Raw genomic sequence first — 23570 nt, forward strand, 5'->3', positions numbered from 1 at the left:
ATATGTAAGCGGAAGGTTAAAAAAAAGAGGTATCTGTCAACATCACTTCCCTTTCAAACTGTTGCAAGTAGTGCGGTACGATCTCTGGCGACCTATCGATTGAATTCTCTGCTGTTCAACAAAAGCTACATTATTTTGGTGACAGTAAAACTTTCAATGCATGAGTTCCACCACATCTGGTCCTGGTTTGCAGTTAAAGGCTTAAATGAGCAATTGTAAACAAATGCTTTTCTGAGGTATTGCTTAACGTTAGTAACTTGTAGACTATGAGACATACCATGGACATGTACTTCAATATTTAAATCTAGAGCATCAAGTCAAGTTGAAAAACTGTGGATGTTGATTTATACACAGTCTAGGTTTAATCCCAGAATGAGAGATGAGGTCTGTGTTTTAATAACAAATAAACAAAAATCAACATATCTTAATATCTCTCAATCTTTATTGATTTCATCATGATACCCTATCTTCTTATTTCTGTTCCTTCGCGATCAGCAGCTACAGTATGACAAATCATATAGCACCCTCCTGTGGCAAACCACAGGTGTGTAATCAACCCCAACACACTGCTGAGGGTGTCTACCCCACCCAATATGGTCCAGGGGGTTTTAATTGGTGGGTTAACCAGAACCTGAGCGAACAGCACGATTATTTCTTTCAATATATCTCGCCAAATGCATATTTACATAGCCAAGTGACTTCATATATCATCCAGAGAGATTAAGCGATTCCTTTTGACATGTTTGTCCACCATGACAAAATCCTGCAGCAGTCCTGGACTCACAGTTAACAACCATGTTTAAGTCTTATTAGGCCCAAAACATTGAAAACAATTCATGTTGCATCAAAAATAAGCACAGTTAAATAAAATGAATTGGTCAGAGAGTTAATTAGTCCGTTGGACCACTGCTCATTTGAGCTGGAGGAGTCTGAAATGCATCAGGACAGTGTAAGAAGGGGTTTGGATTGGAACACAAGACATGGATACAAAGACTGATCCAATCATCAAAGTTTGTTATAGTAGATGGGACTGAGTGAGGTAAGAACCTGGTCTGTCATCAATCATCGACCAGGTTAGCGACGTCGGCTGCCTTGGCACATCATGCCATCCAGAGACAGCAAAAGAGGAAGCAAACAAGAAGAAAACAGTTTAATTAAATTAATTTTAAAAAAGTTCAGTTTCAAAGATTTGGGGACTTCTGAAAAAAGTTCCTCTCCATATTTCGGCCCATGGTGGCACCAAATCAGAGTCAAAGGGCACATGTCTAACAGCTGTCAGAGCTCATCCTTCTCCATCTGCTTGAATGCCTCCAAGTCCTCCCTCCAATCAGCCAGCAGTTCATCTACTGATTGGGTGCTGGAGTCGCTGTCACCCTCAGGCTCCTCTTTCTTCTCAAAGTCTCTGTCGTCTTTAGGCTGTGCCGAAACAGACTCAGCCTGCGTAGAACTGCCTGGTGGGCCGCCTTCCCCAGCGGGACTGTTGCCTTCATTCACAGGACTAGTGTTCTTCTGGGAAGACGGAGCGTCCTCAGGTGCAGATTCATCCAGCTCCAACGTGCTCATTTGTGACTGACTAGTAGGCGCAAAAGAGGTAGGAGTGGTGGCCTCAGTTGTGCAGTCCTCTGCTTCTTGTACATCCACACCTGAAAAGAAAGCAGAGGTGGACACTGACTGAAGTATTCAATTCAACTGGATGCGCATGACACACACACACACACACACACACACACACACACACACACACACACACACACACACACACACACACACACACACACACACACACACACACACACACACACACACACACACACACACACACACACACACACACACACACACACACACACTCTTCCTCCACTTCAGTTATCAGTTATCTTTTCAACATGCCTCTTGTAGCCATTTTCAGTTATAAATAGGGCAGTTTCATAAAGAAGCTGTCAACTTTAACAGCATGATGCTGATGGTGAGTCATGTTTACCCCACAGGAGAAATCCTTTTCTCACATTGCTGAACAACCAAACGGAGTCAACTGAGAAAAGAATCTGGCAAAGATTGTGTTGTGAATTTTGCACAGATCTGGTGAGATAAAGATATGCAACGTGTTATAGTTTCTAAAAATACAAGGTATTTCTCTGAACACTGTATGTGGGTTAAGAGGCAATTCTGTAATTTTAATTACAGAGTACAACAATGTGTGCAACAGGATATCACAACAACATCAAGGCTTCTATCATCCAGGTAGGCTATTTGATCATTTCAGTGTTTTAGGGTGTTGTTATGGAGCTGATCCCAGACCAGCAGATGGGTTACTTGTGATAACAGACATCTTTAATTTCTTCTTTAATTTAATTTAATTTGAGACATTAAATCTTTCCAATTTACAGCAAACACAGTAAACCTAGACATCATTTGAGTCTGGTTTAGATGTCTAACATGCCACAAATGGCCTCATGAATTATCTGCTGCTAAAGTGACAATCAAGTCATGAGGGAATACCGCTGACTGTGATGGCACTAAGCTTCTCCATCAGACACAAACATGTGGGTGGGTGGAGAATGAGCAGATAATGGGAGGGATGGTGAGGCAGGAACATAACAGTAAGGGTGATGAAGAGAAAAAAAAAAGCATTAAAAAGGTGAATACTTACTGCCCTCCATCAGGCTTCCTGGAAGAGGTTTACCTTTGAAAATAGCTGCTGCTCATCCAAAAGGTGAGAGGATTGCAAAACAAGTGAAGAGAAACCAAAGAAAAGAGTAGAGGAAAGGCACCGTTACAGTCCACCAAGGGGAAAAGGGAAAATGTGGGGAAAAGACAAAAAGGATGTAGTATTGATAAAGGTGTAAACCTACATCATGAATGCTGGTGGGTGGTTTTGGGAAAGAGTCATGACTGTCAAGCCTTCAAATAATGTCAGAATCCCTACACCTCATTCTTTATCTTATGGTGATGCCCAGCACATGATGAGTCAGTGGGGAGGGGGGTTTATAGAGTGGGTTTGATCTTACAATAGAAATACACACATGCTCAGTTCAGAAATGAATGGGGGAGGGGGGTGTCAAACCTCTGTCCCTGGCTCTGTCGCTCAGCAGGACCTCCACCTCCCTGTACTCCTTCAGCGCCTCCAACAGGATGTTGCCCTCCTTGTGGAAGAGGAACAGGAGAGGCATGGTGATGTCATCCGTGCTGCGACCGTCCCCGGCCATCTGAAACAGCGGAGCCGTGTCACTGCTGCTGCCCTCATTGTCATCTGGGTTTGAAGAGAATGAGCAAGAGAAGAAGGTAAGGAACACATAGTTAAAACACTTTGGCGATGAATCACTGCTTGATTATTATTAATTATTAATCATTATTATTTTTAACAAGTTAAAATACCATTTGTCAGTTTTGATTTCCTCAAAAATGTAAGAGGTATTGCTTTCTCAAAATTCAGTATAACTGCAAATCAAGTATCTTTGAAATAATTGTTTAGTTTCTGAAACTTTTTCATACATAAAAACAAACAAACAAAGACAATGTTATCACTATTAATCACGTCAGGTTCAGGGGCATTCTTCTGGGATTTATAGACTTTTACGTCTTGGATGAGAAAGGTGCTACATTTATACAGGAGCTAAAGATCAGCAGGATGAGTGCTTTTGTTATTTGTATTCTTTTTAAACCAGCATGAAGTCAACTTATTATCATCCTCAAGATAATCCACTCATCAAGCACTAACATAGTCTGTGAGTTGATATCCTCCTTGTTGTGTCATCAGCTGCTTATACACACCAATGACAATGCCGCCTATGGCGCCAGCCTTCTGGATGTGTCGGGCCTTCTCTGCAAACATACACTGCCCCCTCTGGAGCAGGGCAATGTGGCCCTGGACATAATCAGCATTGGTGATCTCGCTGCAGCCACTGTAGGGCTCAGCCACAGTCACAAAGCCCCGTACCTGCACGTAGAGACCAAAAGGAGGTCAGTTCTTGCAAAGAATTAAGGAACATACTTGAATACTATGGTTATTGGTTCTGGAGGTTGATTGTTTCTCTATTGAAAAAAAAAACAAGCAGGAGGAACGTTGAGTGAGCACTCTTGTGATGGCAGCTTGGAAATACTACAAAAAGCCACTTACCCCCATGGAACTTTTGGAAAGGTCGGTGCCAAACTGTGCTGGGCCGGCGGTCAGCACAACCCTGCCAAAGAATGGATGTGAGACGATCTGAATGGCTCTTGGAGGCAGCTGCTCTTTTTGCTGCTGGCTGGACAGCTCCATCATCTCCTGCATGAAACGCACGCCGTCCTCTGCTGCTACTGCACTCACCGCCTTTGTGGAGGAAGAGGAAAGGACGGTTTAGTGCAGTTTTAAAATCGCCTATGATATTTTGTGGCAAAGAAGTTCTTGCTGCGTTAAATTTATGGTGTACAGGAAAACAAATACCGGCAATGTGACGTTGTTTTCTTGTTATTAAACTGTTTACCTGGGTAGCATGCTGAACTAGCTGCACCCTGCCATCTTTCAGGTGGATGAGACTGACACCCATTCTCCTCAGCAGCTCCAGATGTTCGGGGTTGTTTGCCATGAAGTCCTGAGCCCTCAGAGGAGGGCTGCCCATGCCAGGCTCACTGAATCAAGGCAGAACATGAAGGAATGTGGATCAAAAACAAAAGAAGTCATATGATTTGAGACATGAGAAACATGAAACTGTACGTTTACCGGTACGGAGCAGGACGAGGGCAGCTCTTGTCCACTGCACTACGAATAGGTTCTCTCAGGTTACGGGGGAAGGCAGGGTCAGGAAACAGGAGGCGGGTGTTAGGGCAGGTCCAATCGAAGTTTGAGTCATCCAGTCCCTCGTCTGACTGAGATGTCGTGAGTATATAAAAGGTCAGACAGTTGCCTGTGTAAAAGCATTCACCAACTACACTGTGCATTGTGATGCTTACCGTTCGATTTGTGAGAATAGAAGAAGAGTGAGGGGCTGTTGAGAGAGACAGAGGCAACAGGTGTGCCTCGGTCGTAAAGATGTAGTTCTCCACATCAAAAGGTATGTCCTCAGCATCAGCAAAGAGCAGGAAGAGGTATTTAAACATCTCAGCCAGGAAGAATGAGTCCATTCTGAAGAGGAGAGAGGAGGTGTAAGATAACCGGCACTGAGGAAATAAATTAAATGCACATTTACCAAAAAAATGAGAACCCTGCGTAAAGATATTTTACAAGCAGGCAACTCTTAATTTTTTTAAAAATATTTGCTATAGCGAATTGGTACAGAACACATGAAGATCTCCCAAAATATAGGCCTGAATATTAATGTTATATCAGCCACATTGTTGTTACAAGCATCTGCCCTTAAACTGAAAACTGCAAACGGGCAGGTTTCAAAGCAGTACAACAAATATAACAACACATATAATATATGCAATGTCTGCAGTTATCATTTCATTGTTACACGTCATACTACGAATATCTATATACTAATATTCACCGGTCCTCATGGCTCCCAGTGCGCACATCTTTCATTGCAGCGAATCCACAGGGTACACGAGCAAAGCGGTTGAGGTTGTCCAAGATGGTGCGACCTGCCTCAAGGTAGTAAACATCTCCTGTGGCCTACGACAGACAATGAGGGATAATATAATGGTAACTGATGATTGTAGAAAAATGATTCTTGTTTTTACCAATACACATCCCTGAGGTAATGAAATAATAATGAATAGTAATTAGAGGCGTGAATGCTGCATAATTGAGATGAAACTGTTGGTCTGGTGCTCTTGTAATTTTAGTGAAAAATACAACATTCAACATCCAACACTGGTACTTTATTTTCATTTTCACTGTGGTGCTGACGAGAGAACATTTGCAATGTGTTCAGCTCTCTGATATGTTACCTTGTAAAGGAAATAGGTACTCTCTGCAAACTCAGGCCTCAGGGGATGCTGGGCCCAGTGTACCCTGAAATCCGTCGTAAAGGCCTGGCGACAGACGGACAGGGATGAAGAGGTCATCACACTGGTCCAACATTGTATTTAGAACAACAGGAATGAACTAAGCAATGCGTCATGGCTAAAATGTTACTGGTCAATTTGATGTGACATAGTCAAAGCCTAAAATGTTGAAGCTGAGCCAAATTACCTCTGGTAGGAAGTTGTGTTTCTTGGTAACCTGGTACAACATTTCATGGGTCTCGATGGCTGGACGGATATCACCCTTTAACACCTGACCAGACACAAACAGACACGTAAATCAAACAGCACAAGGGGATTCCATTTGGATACAGGATCCTTCTTTCTCATGATCCAATCTGACCTGCAGTCCAGGGAAGAAAGCTAGCAGCGAGTCCATCCAGGTGCGAGCGGGAAGCAGAGGTTTGTGGATGTGGACATCCAGCAGCAGAGGAGGCTGACTAATGTATTTCATTATCGATGCATAGTGCTAAGAGAAACAGAAATTGAAGAATGGACAATGGGACAATGATATGGAATATAATAGGTCATTATTAATTTTATGCTAAAAAACTTAAGTACAATTTTAAAAATAGTCAAAATACTACTATGTCGACAGATATATTGTGTTGTTATATTTAGGAGTGCGTGTCCTCACAATATTGAACCGCTGTAGAAACTGGTCGTCTCCCAAGAGGACATAGGCTTTTAGCAGGTATTCGTAGTATGAGTCAATGCCTGCTCCCACTCCGCTATCTGGAGACACATAATCAAACATCACTCTCAACATCACATTTGCCGTTTCATTCAGTCACTTTCTGTACAGCCAGTCGTGAAGAATTATACAGTATCTTAATTTATACTTTAACTTTCTTAATTCAATTATACAAATTGTATCATACTCTTTTCTCAATTGTTTCCATCTGGGCACTTTGATTTCTCTTCTTTGCACTGATGTCACCACTACTACAATTCTCAGACAGGTCAGCACACCCCATCATGTCACACTAGTGACAGCTGAATCTCTGTCTCTCAAATTACACGTCTGATAGTGTTCCGAAGCCATTTCGTGTGAGCGAAGCAGCCGGGTGCGGTACCTAGTCTCCTTCAAACAGTAGTTAATGGACAAGGCAATGACAATGGCCATGCTGAAATCACCATTATTAAAGTCATCCATGAAAAATATAAGAGCAATCATCATCATCTTGGAAAACATCATCAAAATCGAAAAAAATAGATAAGAACAACAAACAGATAATAAGCACAGGGAGATGCTATCAATCCCAATAGAGTGTTGTGTTGTCTGAGACCTGTTGCTACAGAAACAAACCCCAGGTGCAGCATTTTTTTTCTTGTACCAGACAACCCGTTATCCCATAAACACTGATTCTATCATCTCTGTTCCATGTAACCCATTCATCTACAACGTTTGTCTTCCGCTCGGCCTGCAACCTGACACTCCATCATGACCTCATCCTTCTCCCTGTTCCCATTCCCACCAGGTCCATGCCCCCCCTCTTCTCTCACCCCTGCGAACCCACTCTCCGGAGTGGATATTGATAGTAGTTCCAACCAGATTGCTGTTTCTCTGCCTCTTCTCCCATAGGAAGTCCAGGGCTCTCCTGGCATGGGCCTGTGTGTGGGAGGAACGGAGCAGCTAAATGCTTGTTTATGGCCAGTCAAGTTTCAAATATAGCATCAGACAACATGATGAATTTGCCTGAATATCCCATTACACAGTCTCGTAACACAATCTGTTGTCATTCGCAACCATCAGATCTCAGCTACATTTGGATAAATGCTTTTGTTATACAGCCTCTACTGCCTCCATTAAAATGATCCAGTCCTGGTTGGTAAATACCTGCTTTAACGTGAGTGCAAAAGGACTATGGTACATCAAATTGGATGATAGATAAAGTCAAATAAGCCAGCTCTTTTTTATGAATCTGTTCTCTGTTGATTGATGTGAAACGTTTATATTGTTAATATTTATGATGATTTTCAAATCATCATAAATAGAGAGTGCTATAGGCCCCCAAACTACAACATGTTAATGTTGGGATAGCAGTGTGTGTTTGCAGTTATTTACCTCAAACACAGGATCACCAGTGAAGCGACTTAAGGCAGCAAACTCCAGGATAATGGTTCCTGCACACGCAGTACAGGTGTCCGTTTCTGTCCCTGTTCTTGTCTCAGGACCCGTGACACCATATTTTAAGTTAACCTGATGAAACAAGCACAGACAGATTCATTATTAATTCATGGAGTCACACATGTTGTGCAGGAGTCAGAGAAAATGACAATATGTAAATGTGTTAAGAGGCGACAATCAAATTTAAACCAATAAACCTCCTTCATGTGAAGAGACACTTTATGACCCTTTTCCTCTATGCGGTTCGATCACAACTCGACTTGTTTTGTGTTTCCATTCAGGATAGTATTTGGTACCTGGAGCTCTTTTTGGTACCTCCTCTGGTGAGGTTCCGAGCAAACTGAGTCGATACTAGAAAGTGACGTTGACAGACTGCTGGCCACTTATCTGTCGTCTACCGTTAACATGGGAATCTACCAGCGTTTTTAAATACTGGCATAAACGACACAGCGACCGTTTTTTTATTCCTCTTCTCAGGCTCATTCAACATGGCTGATGTGTGCAAAAAAATACACTGGGGTCCACTGATGAAATACAGATGACTGTGTGTTAGGTGCTGGTGAGAACGTTCACAAAGCGCTGGACGCAGTGACCCACACAATCAGAGTTTCATCTCTGCAATCATATCCTACTCTGGCTTCTCTTGTTTTGTCTGTCCTACATTGTTTATGTTTGTTGCACATAAAACACTGCAGATTTGTGCAGTCGTTGCTGTGTCATCTCCTTTCACGTTGAGGAGGTACTGGAATGAAATGGAAAACGCTGGTACCAAACCAAACAGAGTCGAGGCATATAGAGCTGAGTAGAGCTGGGACTGTATGTTGGAAAAGTGTCAGGTTTGGCCCTGGCATTAGAGGGCTGACTGGTGGTTCTTACCCTGGGGTAGGGAAGGCCACTGCTGGTGTTGAAGGCTGGCAGCAGTCGGAGACCCAGATCTTTGGCCATGTGCAGGAGCTCATCCTGATACCACTGCATGTGTTGACCTTCCTCCCTCAGCATCACAGCCATGGAATGTCCTCCCAACAGACCTCTGCACATGCAAATACAACTATATCAAAAATAAAACTACAACACAACAACCTATCAGAGAGCACTGAAGCTTGAAGCTGTTTAAAACAACATCAGCACAAGCAGACCGGCCTCACCCGAGCACTCGTATGTTGGTTTCGAAGACAGACACCACAATGTCATTGTCCAACCTCACATCTGACAGGACTCTTCGCACTGCAGCCTCAAACTCTGTTGTCTTGTTCAAAAGCTGGCAGTAAGAAATAGTAAATGCATGATTCAATTACAGAACTGTTCAAAATTTAAATATGGATAAACAAGACCAGTGACATTATTCTATATTCAGTTTTGCGGATGTCTATTAAGGTCTCACATTTCAGATATGCAAAACCAAATCAAAACCAAACCCAAAATCAAAACCACTTACCACTAGAGTATCCAGAGTGTCTATGAGGGTCAGAGAGAACCTACATGAAAAAACAAATGCTGTTAGAGAGCAAATTATGGTATTAATAATAAGTCTGTTCCATCTTGTGATACCACACTTTGATCGTAAATACCTTAAAAAAAAAAAAAAAACAGTCAGCAGAATTACAATAAAGCTACCTGGTCAACATTCACTGGACCTGGTGGAAGGCATGCCATGGGCCAAAGGGGATCATTACACTTCAGGCTACATCAGTTTCCATCTTAAATACACCTTTGTTCCTACATTGGTCTCGGTGAGGGTAAGCGTCATACTACAATTTCAATCTTTCAGCTCTGACCCACATAAGGAAAAAGGTCAATCACCGATCATGGATCACAGGAGCTCTGTTGGGATCAGGGCAGTACTATACTCACTTTCCCAGAGCGTCATCTACGTCCCCTCGACTGGGTTCAAGCCCACGTACTCTTCCTCTGCATGTTAGCGGCATTAGCTCATCTGCTGGGTACGCATGGTCCTGCACAGATCACAACACATTTACTCATGTAATGCTCACAAAGACCTCTCAGGACAGCTCAGTCTTATCAGACCTCAGCCTTTAACAACTGTGCAAAAAGTCACCCATAGCAAGGTTGTAGAGATTCCTGGTTGTATCAGGAGCTTACCATGTAATTCTGATATGCATGGTCAAACATCTCAACCACTTGGTTCCTTCAGTGAGCAGAGAATAGATTCATATCAGACCATTTAACATGTTTTTGGATTGGTAACATATTTGACATGTGTCCACACCAACTCACCTCAACCTGTGCTTCTCCTCCCGTGACATAGACCATCCGTAGCTACAGAATGCTCCGAGTAGCATTAGGACGAACAGTGGAGGTGGCATTGTAGCAAGTTGGCAAAATTGCAGCTATATACATACAACTACAGCTTGGCTCTGAATCAGGCGATGAGCAGCAGATACGTCCCCATTCCCTCCCTGATGTGACAAAACTGTTCCCTCACAGAGAATCACCTAAGATACATACAATTCCATCCTAACAAGCCCACATCTCGGACATCCCAAGACACTTGTACCAGCTAAACATCGACATTAACAGATAACAGCTGCACGTTGGTCGTTAAATGGAATGTTGTTGAATCAAGTAAGCAAACAAATAACCTAAACTAGCAAGCATATCCAGTGCTTACTAGTGCGCGCGCGCACACACACACACACACACACACACCTGTTTGCCGTTGCTCGCTGTTACCCGGATCTACTAGAAGGACGTGACACGTAGCAAATGTCTGATGTTATAAGAACATCTGTCCTGAAGCAAAGTGGAGAAGGCTAAACAGCTTAACTATAACTCTGATGTCCCCTGTATTGATACTGTTTATTTGTACAAGTATATTATATAGTATATATACAAGTATTTGTACGAGTTCTCTCTTTCTTTAGGCAAAGAAACTCACTCCAAATGCTACCTGTCTTGTTTGAGCTAACATAAACCCACAACTCTTGTTCCTAACTGGAAGTGACAGGTGACAATTGACGAGTGACAATTTAACCCAGATGTCCTCGCAGGCTCCTGTTCATATCAGTCCTTGTCAACAGGTGTTCGTTAACAATTCGATCCGCCTGTTAGGTCTGTTTGTCAGACAGGCAACTGACTTGTCAGGGTTTAATTAGCCAGTTAGCTAGCAGTGCTAACTCACCGAGTTGCTGGCCGCGGACATACCGACAATAAAATACAAATCGATAAAAACGCATCCATCGTTGAATAGTGGACTTGGTCACGGCGCCTTTCCCGTATTTGGTATTAGATATTGTGTGAGGACAATTCTGCCGTGGGATGCTACTTGGCCGAGCTAGGCTGTCTCAAAAACCGGATGGCGTTTCAATAAAGGACGTCAACAACATCCGCTTCCTTGTATTATGGGTTTAGTTTGCCCTGAAGACGTATTGCAGGGAACACTTTCGTTTTGAATTACAATACACTCTCTAAATTTGCTGTAGGTTCTCTGCGTCAGTGACATTTTATCTATAATTTCGATACTTTTTCACAATTTAAACATAATATAAAAAATTAAAACAATATTTTGCGACAAAGAATTATAGAAACATCAGTGCGTCTCTACCTGACTCAGCACATAAGAAAATTACCCCCCCCACCCATATATATGAATATATATGTTTATATGAAATTTCCATGTCTGGGCTCTCTGAAGTACTTCATTTCTGAACGCCATTTCCCACAAAGCTCTGCAACGTCACATGACACATTCACGTGCCGGTACAGCAACAATCCCCAGTCTGAGCAGCGGGAGACGAGAAAATAGACGAGACAGATTCACTCACTCCTTCCGAAAGGCCTTTGATGTCCACACGCTGTCAGAGAAAAGTACAGTCAAGGTAGGCAACTGCTGACACTTTATTTTTGCTATTATAAACTAAATATTAATCACTTCCGCCATAACACGTTTTCCTCGCGTCTGTATTTATTTTTCGAATTCTGTGATAGTATCAGAGAATTTCGAGATACGTCTGTCGTTACTGATCGTTTTTACTTTTTCTGAGGTGGCAGCAGGACGCTTCCGTAATCATCAATTACAATGAAGTTAAAAGAAAATGGTTGGCTCAAAGGGCAGATTCTCTCTCTCTCTCACTCACACACAAATACACATAAATGTCTTTTTAATATTGTATTAAGTTATATAGTTGTATAATGTATTAACAAAAAATGGAAAAACAGTCCAATTTTGCTGTAATATTTGTAAGTTTTAGTTTTTGAACATTTATGTAGATGCCGATCTGAAGTCTATAGACGCATGTTTCTGACTTTTGTAAGTCTGTCGATAAAAATGTAAGTTTATTTTTTGTATCTTGTGTTGTTCTCCAACTTCAGGCTTCAAACAAGTGTGTTTGTATTGTAGATTATGTCAGCCATGGCTCCTCCTGCTGCCAATAATAAACTGACGGGCCTTGTTGCAGCCACATTTACTCCACTCACTGCTCAAGGGTAAGTTGCATGAAGAAACTGATGATTTTTTTTCCATCAGCCTAACACAGATTTTTCTGTGTGAGTGCTGATTTTAAATCCTGCACACTTGAATACCGTCACATTTGGTATTCCTTTTGCCAAATATGTAGGCCGATATTTTTCACATTTTCCAAAACAGTGAACTCAACCTATCAGAGATTGGACCTTATATTGACTACCTGACAGAGAAGCAAGGTGTTAAAAGCATATTTGGTAAGTTTACAAGTGTTAATTCCTGGAAATCTCATGTCTGTGCTTCCAGCCTGACTAACCCCAATACAGCATCTTATACTGTGCAGTCACTGTTTTGCCCAGCACTTAACCGACTTAGCCGACAATCTCTCACTCTAGATCTAAGTAAACTACTAAAGATCTAATTTAAGAAATGTAAGTTGTTTTTCAACTCGCCACCTGTAGGTGTAATCGTAATAAATCTGATAGTAGTTGTACCTCCTAGGTAAATAATTCAAATGAAATGTGAGTGGGTTCTCACGGAACTTGTTTTTTCATTTCTACCTTTACATTTTCTAACTCTGTCTCAGTTGAATTTATGCACTTTAATCCCAAATATATGTAAACAGCTAAAACCTTTTAGAGATGTTTGGGTAAAGCATACTGCCCCATCGTATTTTTCCTTGAAAAGAAGGAACATTGTCATCTTGACCTTTATTGTTTTTGATTTGCACTGATACATTAAGTGTTTTTCTGCAGTAGACAGTTTTATCTGACCTTTGTGGCAAAATGTCCTGTACTTTTTTCCCCCTTAACAGCTGCTATCTTTTTTGTGCTCATTCATTCATTTTCTTCCGCTTTATCTGGGGCCGGGTTGCGGGGGCATCAGCCTGAGAAGGGACGCCCAGACTTCCCTCTCCCCAGACACCTCTTCCAGCTCTTCCACGAGGACCCGAAGGCATTCCCAAGTGTTTTTTGTACTTGTCATCGCAACTCAAACGAGACAAATATGAGACACAGTGTTGAAAGACACAAAAAGGAGAACATGTTGACTCAACATGTTCTTATTCCTGTTTCCCAACAGTCAGTGTGACCCTGTTTAGTATTGTGTATTTCATCATCTTACTGGAATAATCTGCATAACTGCTGATTCCACGATAAAATTTAGCCCTTTTGGCACTTATAGCCACCCTGACAATAACTTCCTCTTAGAACCTCTGAATGTTTTTGGCTACAAAAAAAAAAATATCAGTCCATTCCTTTGCTGGAGTAACTAAGCATTTTGTAATTCATCACCTTTCCTGTGATTCCTTTGTCTTTGTGTTTCACCTCGTGATGTTAACTGTTAATTCTTTGCAGAAAAGCTGATATCCCTGTGTTTTTGTTCCTGTTTGTATATGCGTTTTTGCCTATTTGACAAATGCTATGAAGCTAATACAAAACTTTAAACACAGTGAATGGCACCACCGGAGAAGGCATGTCCCTCAGTGTTGCTGAGAGGAAGATGGTGGCAGAAGAGTGGTGCCAGAAAGCCAAAGGAAAGTAAGTCCCAACACATCCTCTTCACCTGGAAACTTATGGTCCATAATATGAGTACATGTACTGTATATAAAGATGGATAACAGAACCATATCTGGACATGGGTGTTGTCATTTTGACTCACAGCAACTTAACTTAACTTGAGATAGCAGTAAAAGTAGAGAGGTAAGAGAGACCTAACAACAAAGTCTTTTCCCAGTTTTGCACAACCAAAAGCTAAGAAGACGCAACAGTGTGTGACGTTTTGCGACGCCTGCGAACAATGACTGGGAGATCTGATCGACATCAAGACAGTTGGATTCTATTTCCAAAATGTGAAGTTTACGCTCCACACAATACTTTTCACATACAGTATGACACAGTGGTGCAGTGGTGAGCAGTGTCACCTCATAGCAAGAAGGTGCCTGGTTCAGTTCCAGTTACTCGTGCCTGGGCGTATGAAGTTATGTCCAAGAGAAAGGTTCTGTGGAAAAATTTACCAAGAAAGTAAGAGAAGTCCTACTGTATGACTAAATCAATGAAACAGTGGATGACAGTCATGCCCAACCAATACCTGGCCAGTCACAGTAGTAGTACTAGATGTTCTCCATCTTTATATACAGTCTCTGTTTGGCAATGAGATAGAAATGTGAAAAAGATCCGTTTGTTAAAGCTTCTTCTGTTGGCATGTGTGTGCATGTCTCTGCAGACTAGATCAGGTGATTGTGCATGTTGGCGCCTTGAGCCTCAAAGAATCGCAAGACTTGGTGAGTCACCTAATGCCATCCACACGGACGTGTACACGCAACAGAGAGTTTGTCTGCAACTCAGGAGGGTCTGTCTCATAAAATTACCACATGACACCTTGCGAAACATTGAAAATCTGGTAATGTATTTAACCAGTCTGTCAAACAGGTGATTCATTCAAGCTTTACATATTAGAATCTTGTGCCAGCAAATGAATGAAACACCTCTGGATCTTCTCCAGTATTTCACAATTTTTCAAAGAAATATTAGTCACAAATACAATTCCAAAGCAGTTCCTGAGTTTTTCTGAGGTGTTCACCCCTTAAAGTTTGGTTTGTGTTTGTAATTTACTTTGCTCACTTTGTTACTTATTTCAGTCAATGTTTACACTGAGTTTATTGGAGTGAAATGTTTAAAGATGGATCCGACCATTTACATGTAACTTGTTACCAGTTGGACAATATTTTCTGTTACATTTCTATTATGTTGTAGAATTTGTTCATACACACACACACACACACACACACACGTATGTATGTATATATAGATATAGATATACACCCATGTAAGAATAATATACTTGTCAGTACTGTGGACCTTTACAAAAAAAAGAAAAAGAAAAAAGAACAACAAACTTCCTCTCATACTCTCATCTTCCTTTCAGGCTCGTCATGCAGCACAAATCAGAGCTGATGCCATCGCTGTCATTGCCCCCTCCTTCTTCAAGCCCAGCACTGCAGGTAAGTGCTGTTTTCTGTGGGGAAATGTGTTAATTAATTTGTGGGTCGTGTGCATCACCTTTCACATTGCATTCACATGTCAGCCATTCATTAGCTTTCTAATTTTCAAACTCAAACATCCCTCTGCTTTAGGTGCCCTGCAGTCGTACCTGCAGGAAGTGGCTTCGGTCGCCTCAACTCTGCCTTTCTATTACTACCACCTCCCAGCTCTCACTGGTGTCAAGGGTCAGTCATTGATTACTGCACTCAGCTTCCTTAACCATGATAAAAACTGCCCTGAAGGCCCACTGAATGTCTTTCAGTGCCGGTAAGAGATGTGTTGGAGGGCATTGAGAAGCTCATTCCCTCCTTCAGAGGCGTGAAGTTCAGTGACCGTGACCTGGTGGACTTTGGCCTGTGTGTCAGTCGTGCTCAACCCCACTGGTCATTCCTCTACGGTGTGGACGAGGTCAGCTTTTTCTCCACTTTTTTTTGTGCATTAGCTGCTTAGTCAGCATCATGAACCCTGAGAGATATCGATACCCTTAGCGGTCAAGGGTGTCTTCCAGCTTTCGAAACATTTCATTGAAATCAAGTTATTCAAGAGCTTACAAAGATCACAATAGTTAAGTGTTTCATATTAAAATGGGCAGAACAAACTCAGCTCTGATATACTGATGCTCATTGTTCTTCCAGAGTCAAGACATTATTTGGTCCAAAACTGAAAATTTTAATTCTGATTGTGGTAAATATAGTGTATTATATGAATAAAACAATAAGTATGAGGTGTAGAAAACATGCCTAAAAGGATCTTTTTTGAGCATAAATGTTGTTTATCATTCCATGTTCAGCAGATGTTCAAAATGCTGAGTAATGACTTCATATTGCTAATCAAGCTTGATCAGATGTGTCTGATCTCCCCTTCAGCTAAGCCATATTTTTCACTATATTTTCCTCAGGAATGAACAATGTGAACGTGAAACGAGTTGTCTCTCTGATTGGGAGGCGATAATTCTCGGTAATTCTTTGAATGCTGATCGTTAATTTAAGAAAAAAATTGGCAGATTAAAAACAGGGGAAGATCAACGCCATGAATTCCAGAATGTTAACCCATTCTTATTGGCCCACTAACTTGGGCTGTGAACAGAAGAGGATGTAGAGAAATTTGACACGGAAAGTAGAGACCTCTGAATCTGGCGATTTCTGAACTGCTTCCTTCCTTCCTCCTTATACCGAAGATTTTAATAGAAACATGCCGGTGCAAACGAGGACCTCTAAATGTGAAACACGCTTTTCTCTTTGTGCGCCACAGCAACTGTTGGCAGCGCTGGCGATGGGAGCCCACGGAGCGGTTGGCAGGTCAGTGTCTGATGATGCTCTGGCTTCTATTATTATCTGCTCCAGCACATCATTCCACATGTCTCTCTGCCTACAGCACGTTCAACTATTTAGGATGCCACTTCAACAAGCTCATTGCAGATTTTCAGAGAGGTGATCTCGTCTCAGCCAGATCCACACAGGTATCGAGCATCTCTCTGCTCCTAGCTCCTCTGGAAACTTTGGGTCAGTTTCACTTGCTGACATTTTGAACTTGTTTCTCTGAGCAGGTAAAAGTCCAAGAACTTATCAGCTATGCCGTTAAAATGGGTGAGTGATTTTGAATGATGGTTTCTACTAAAGTAGCACTCCTATTCACACTTTTTCCATCTGTGAATTATTGCTATTGTTCTTCAAAGGATTTGACGTGGGCGTGAACAAGCAGCTGATGACGGAGCTGTCAGGTTTGTCTTTGGGACCCCCCTCGACTCCCCCTGACACCCTGTCCTCCTGCTCACGCTCTGGCCATCACACAGAAATACCGCAGCATTTTTTCTGAAGACTGATATTTTCATATTGTGTTGTTGAACCCAGAAATCAGTCACTCCCAGATGTTTATTACTTACCTTTTTACCCTTGCTCCTGATGCACACTAGCTACACCCTTGCAACAAATCATACCATTCTTATGTACTGTAAGTGTTTCAATGCAATCTGATATTATATATTGCCATTTTCTCCATTTATATCTTTAAAATCATTCTTATAGCATAAATCATTAATTAGAGGTTGCTCATGCTACATTATTTTATCTCTAGTCTGGAGATCATTTCATAATTTTTGCACAAATGCTACCAGAGAAATGTGTTGCTTGTTTATTCACTTTATTTTGAGAACCGGGTGCTTTTGCCAATCGATAGTATTACCTTGATGTCCACAGTTGATTTCCAGTTCCAGTTCCAGATTTCCAGGTAAAAAAGTGTTTTTTTTTAAGGGTTTGTTTACATTAAAATAAGGGAACAGGAAGAAAAGTGAGATGGAAGGATCATTAATGTTAGCGCTTTGGACTAATACTGAAACAATGATTGGCCGGAGAAGTCCACTAAATACTCTACAATGAGTCACAGTTCCCCCTGTTGGCCAGTAAACAGAATTCAGGTTTGAAGGACTTCCTCAGGGGCTTTACCTTTTGGTTCTAGAAGCTACGTCCACTTCTTTTGTGCAGGTTTACATGGTTGTATTGCTGGAAATGTATTTTGAATCTTCACCAAAAGGGAAGTATCCAATAAAGAATGTTTATTCTTGAAATGTCATTACTCTTTTTGTAAAAATCTTGCACACACTGTGATTCTTAATCAGTTGCTGTGTTGAGGCTGCTGTGTGTTAAAAACTGACACATCACAACATTTGAAACCGTTGAGAACATTCCCTCAAATTGTAATTAAATATTAAATACATTACTCTGATGAAGTGAATGGTATATTTACAGTACTGTTACATCATAAACTGGTTAACTTGTCCTTTTTATGAACTAGGAATACTTGTGTGTGTGTGTGTGTTTTCAAATGCATTCCCTTGAACTTTCTAACTAAGCACATTGTGAAATCTTCAATCGTGGGAGTTTGTGTTCCTGTTATTACATTGGACTTCACATTCTTCATTTCAAGAGATTTATTTAATAAATCTGTATAACACAACATGTAGGAATAACACAAAGAAAGCAACCAATCACATGAAGGCAGCAGATGCAGCTGTAGTGTATGTAGTATAATCAAACCACATGTTCTGTGTGACCACAGGTGGGAGGTGTGAACACCACTGAGCAGGTGAATTTCGCACATTCCTGCATCCTATTCCAGCAGATGTACTGTATTTTCCACTGACAAACATTTCGACAGACAGGCGGATCAGATGATGGATCAGGTGAAGATGGATGATTGTCGTTTACAGCATTCATCAATTCATACTGTCTAGTGCAATCTCCACGTTTAGGACTAGTGAAAGAAGGCTGTAGCTCCATGGGGAATATGGTGTCACCTTATGGAATGTTTACAATGAAAACAGAAGCCAAATGAAATTATAATCAATATTTCAGAATAATTCACACAAATAAAATATATATTTTGGGATGTGTATGTTTTGAAACATTCCGAGCCAAATGTTACCTTATAATTGCTGCCAGTGATAATTTACTTGAAATGTGTAGTAACACAAAGACCTGTTGCTGGTTAACTTAACCCTCCCCTTTCTCTATGGGTCAATTATTCTATGATGATGAAGTTGCCTTTTGTATTGAATTACTATATCAAGAAAAGAAATATTGTTGACATAAGTGGCGAAGTTTCTAAGTATCTAAGTAACAGCACTAGATAAAAGAATGTATTTTTCTCCTTGTGTTTGTTTGATTTGTTATTGTTCTATTTCATACATATGTAGAAAGTGTGTTTGACAAAGTCAGAGCAACTGGAAAAACGGAGTCTATGCGGACTGTAGATGTAATTTAAACTGCCATATTTGTTAAGTGTTTTGACACGTTTGAACTTTAATAACGATTTTTGGGAGAGGGGGAAAAAAGAAACGGGGAGGAACCTTGTGGCTTTGGTTCCGTTTGCGGGGACGGATTAGGCTGTCGCACACCGAGCGCTCCCACTTCCGGCCAGCTCAGCGCGTCAGTCAGTCCTGAGCTGTTGTCCGTTGACAGCCTGTCAAGCTCAAGAACCGGAGCAGTTCCCTCCACCGTTACGTGCAGCGGGCAGCGGAGAACCGGCGGAGAGATGGTGCTGCTGACGATGATCGCTCGGCTGGCGGACGGACTTCCGCTGGCCGCGTCCATGCAGGAGGACGAGCAGGTTATAAATCCAACATATTCTGCCGGACAGACACACGGGCTGTATGTTTGCTCTCTGCAGTGTGACGGGCTTTACGGGATGGATCTGACTCCCACTCAGGCCGGCTGCTTTCCTCCAGATGTGGAGGACACACCGGCTTCAGCACCAACTTGGTTTGTCCTGAGTGCTGCTAAGAGAAGGTGTCCAGGGGCCTGGTTACCTGCACACAGGAAGTGTTTTATTAACCCTGAGACGCACCTCACATTCACATCCACTTCTTGTGAGCACATAACATCAGGAGAAACCTACTATTTAGTGGGATTATCCCTTTAAGCCTCTCCAATGGAAGCATCTTTATTAATTATAATAGGTAAGGACATTACATTGAAAAATGAAAGAATCCACTGAACACACTGAACATCGGGGTCCCAACCACAGAGTGAGATGAAACACAACATCGGCAACTTTTCAAAACCAAGGCATACATCTGACGTTTGAAAGTGTATTTAAATATTCCTCAATCTGAATCTGTCTTAATGCATCTGTGACAAGCTGTTGCATGGGGTGTAGACATTCATGGCCGTTTGTTGTTTGTGCTGGATCGCTCATGATTTTCACCCCAAATCGTCTGCAGCTGACGAAGCTCTGTGTGCAAATAGAGCAATGATTTGTTGTCGCCATGCTCGGTCTAAAAGAAATTAGATTCACTGAAATAAACATAGAACACATGAAGATGAGAACCTGATCAATAACAATGACATAAGGGAGAAAATTCTGCATGTTGCATGATGAAGTACCGAACAGATATTATCACACCATTTTCCCGCCAGAGAACAGTAAAAGGCTGAATTATCAGTTAAATATCAATTTGTTTCCAGATGCAACATGCAGGGGTCTGTTCCAGAAAGCAGTTTAGTCTGTTGATCCTGAAATGAGGAAAACTGCCTGGTAAACGGAATTCAAATGTATGAAACTTTAAAGACGTCTGGTTTGATTTCCGTCAGTTTAGGTGAAAATAAACCCTGATGTTTGTCTGTTGAAATCTGGGATCAGCTCCAGCACAGCCGCGACCCCGTTACCGGAATACGTGGAAGAAGATGAACTGAATGAATGAGTTTATGAATTGAGAAAGAGTTGAGCTTTTTTTTTTTTTAAATTATGATTCAAACACTTTGAGCTCAGGGAAAAAAGACATCAAACACTGTGTGAACTGCATTGGTCATCATGAGTTTGTTGAATGTGAACTGTTCTTTGGTAAAACAACTTGGATGACAATGCTGTAGTGCAACAGCGTTTCAGACATTCATCATGCATCGCTGTAGCTTCTCTCCAGGTAACAGCTTTAGGAAAGTGGAAAAACAATCACAATGCATCAGTGTGACCTGTGAAAACATGTCTGTGAGATCTTGTGTTATGAGTCTAATCTCTTCTCCTCACTCTCTTGTTTGCCTTCAAAAAGGGAAGTGAAAAGGTTTGTTGTGTGTCTGCTCTGGTTGTCACCATGCTCTAAGTGTGATGCTACACTGCCGAATGAAGTAAAGAAATGCCAATCAGCAGCCAAATCCTCATTGCAGTCACAGTTTGTGACAGTGAATTGTTATTAATATTTTTTCAACGTCTCATGTGGCATCACACTGCAGTCTTTTATGTCAATGAATGTCAAAACACCCACACACACACACAGTGGGGCCAAGAAATGAACGGCATCAAGCATGGTGTGCAGGTGCTGTCTGTCTCCGTTAAGCCGCTTTGAGTTATTTGTCATTTGTGTCTCCTCTGTTGTCGGAAATGTGCCTGTGAATGGCGTTTCTTGCCCCGACTGAACTCTTTGTCAGGTGCGACAGGTGATCAGTTTCCATCTTTTGTCTGTTTAGTTTGGGCCGCGACCTGCAGCAGTATCAGAGTCAAGCTAAACAGCTCTTCCGGAAACTCAACGACCAGAGTCCCACTCGCTGCACTCTAGAGGCGGGATCGATGGCGTTTCAGTGAGTATGACGAGGGAACAAAACATTTTGATAAACATGTGATAACATGTAGTTACAGAACTACATGTTTAACTTCATTTATTTTACATGAAGTGATTATTTCCACAATTCAAATGAAGTCATATTGATTTGCTCACCTAATTTTTGAGTCTCATCCATGCTTGGTTCTCTCAACAGCTATTTTATAGAGAAAGGCGTGTGTTACCTTGTGCTGTGTGAAGCCAGTTTTCCCAAAAAACTGGCCTTCGCGTACTTAGAAGATCTGCAGGCAGAGTTTCACGAGCAGCATGGAAAGAGGGTCCCCACCGTGTCCCGGCCTTACTCCTTCATTGAATTTGGTAAGATAACAACCTATAAGGGCGAGGGGCGTGGGGGGAGTAGGTGCAGCGGGATAGAAGTAGAGGGTGTACCCGTACGATTTAAGCAAGTTACTATGACCTTCACGGACACCATTTTCCATAAAACCACATATCAAAATATTCTGATGTTAAAATTCAGTTTTTCACACAAAAAAGAGAAGAATGACTTTGTTTGAGACTCGTTGGTCTCAGCAACACACTAATGAGCTCTTTGATACAGACAGACATGTCACATATATAATAGTGCACTCCACTTGCAGTCAGAGTCTGAATTCCTTTTCCGAGCTGTGGACAGGAAGTTGCCAAAGGGAGGACTAGGAAATCCCAACTCAGACTTCGGTCCAACTCAGAGGACACAGAGTTCAGTGTCCGTGGGATACCATGTAATGCGTTGTTTATCAATTGGCGTCTTACGTCTCTTTCGTACCAAGTATGTTGTGATTAAAGTGGAACACTCGAGCTTCACCCAGAACTGATGTCACAGCGGTCACTGACTCAGATGTCCACTGCACGTGGAACACACCGTTACATACACAAACAACAGACTTCAAATGCAGCGTTGCAGGTCCGTCATCTTCCACTTGCTCCTATTAAAGTGACGATCCCAACTGTCCATGGGCCAGTGGTGGGATACGCTCTGGACGGTTCACCACGTCATCGCAGGCCCGACATGTGCAGACAGACAACCATCAGACAACCATTGGCACTCACATTCACACCAACTAACCTGGCATACTTGCTGGCGATGGATGTGGGATGAAACCGGAGTATCCGGAGTAACCCCAGTCAGGAGTGCACAGTCACTACAGTTTGCTCTGATCTAGTCTTCACAGCTGTAAGCATCTAGAAAACATTCAGCAAACCGACCTGCAACTGCTTTAACTGTTTGTGTCTCTTCGGCCAGACACCTACATCCAAAAAACCAAGAAATCGTACATTGACAGCCGAGCCAGAAGAAATCTGGGCAGCATCAACACGGAGCTCCAGGATGTTCAGAGGATTATGGTGGCAAACATTGAAGAGGTGCTGCAGAGAGGAGAGGCGCTCTCTGGTAAGTCCACGGTATCTGTGGTTTGTGGGTGTGCTCATTTGAGGTCAAACTGCTGCAGCTTTATACTGAATTTTGCGACATCTTTCTTCTATCTCTCCATCTCGGTGTCGTCCCTCCACCCTGCAGCACTCGACTCCAAAGCCAGCAACTTGTCTAGCCTGTCTAAAAAGTACAGGAGTGACGCCAAGTACCTGAACACCCGCTCCACCTATGCCAAGCTGGCAGCCGGTGGTGTGTTTTTCATCATGCTCATTGTCTATGTGCGCTTCTGGTGGCTCTGAGAGGGGAACGGAGGAACAGGGAGAAATACTGACGTGGGAAAAGAGCTGCACAGAGTCTGCAGCAAAAAACCATCACCTTTGATTAAAACACAGGATCTCTGCCCTTCATAAGACTTTTCACCACGTACCACCACCCATTTTGTTGTGTGATCTGACTATGAATGATGTCATTATTATTCATAGTTTCATTATTCGAAATGACAGGAATGCATCCGTAGTTGTCCTGGAGTTTGATTAATAAGAGGAAATGATTGAATGTGTGAATGTGAATGC

General features: G+C 42.0%; 3 protein-coding genes across 3 annotated transcripts; 2 read left to right on the forward strand and 1 right to left on the reverse strand.

The window, feature by feature from the left end:
- Nucleotides 1-1275: 1275 nt before the first annotated feature.
- LOC144739963 (ER degradation-enhancing alpha-mannosidase-like protein 3) lies at nt 1276-10341 on the reverse strand. Its single transcript, XM_078622849.1, has 22 exons — nt 10313-10341; nt 10178-10223; nt 9929-10029; nt 9513-9552; nt 9223-9335; nt 8954-9107; nt 8015-8149; nt 7453-7558; nt 6584-6681; nt 6290-6415; nt 6116-6199; nt 5872-5955; nt 5469-5593; nt 4902-5101; nt 4700-4841; nt 4464-4608; nt 4118-4309; nt 3772-3937; nt 3065-3250; nt 2651-2698; nt 1550-1643; nt 1276-1447 (listed from the first exon to the last, which is right to left on the reverse strand). The coding sequence occupies exons 1-22, from the start codon at nt 10339-10341 to the stop codon at nt 1276-1278; spliced, it is 2586 nt and encodes an 861-aa protein (XP_078478975.1).
- Nucleotides 10342-12446: 2105 nt separating this feature from the next.
- On the forward strand, nt 12447-17360 carry LOC144739962 (N-acetylneuraminate lyase-like). The gene is given in 12 exon segments (XM_078622848.1): nt 12447-12520; nt 12681-12754; nt 13948-14035; nt 14721-14778; nt 15423-15498; nt 15631-15723; nt 15801-15946; nt 16790-16836; nt 16913-16997; nt 17085-17124; nt 17214-17272; nt 17274-17360. Coding segments are annotated over 12 exon segments (927 nt in total).
- Nucleotides 17361-19567: 2207 nt separating this feature from the next.
- Nucleotides 19568-23297, forward strand: LOC144739964 (vesicle-trafficking protein SEC22b-B). Its single transcript, XM_078622850.1, has 5 exons — nt 19568-19642; nt 21497-21606; nt 21784-21944; nt 22870-23016; nt 23143-23297. Exons 1-5 carry the CDS (start codon nt 19568-19570, stop codon nt 23295-23297), a joined length of 648 nt encoding a protein of 215 aa, XP_078478976.1.
- Nucleotides 23298-23570: the final 273 nt, after the last annotated feature.

This window comes from Lampetra planeri, unplaced genomic scaffold, assembly GCF_965212315.1.
Source record: "Lampetra planeri unplaced genomic scaffold, kcLamPlan1.2.h2 scaffold_1812, whole genome shotgun sequence".
In the NCBI taxonomy this organism is placed as follows: Eukaryota; Metazoa; Chordata; class Hyperoartia; order Petromyzontiformes; family Petromyzontidae; genus Lampetra; species Lampetra planeri.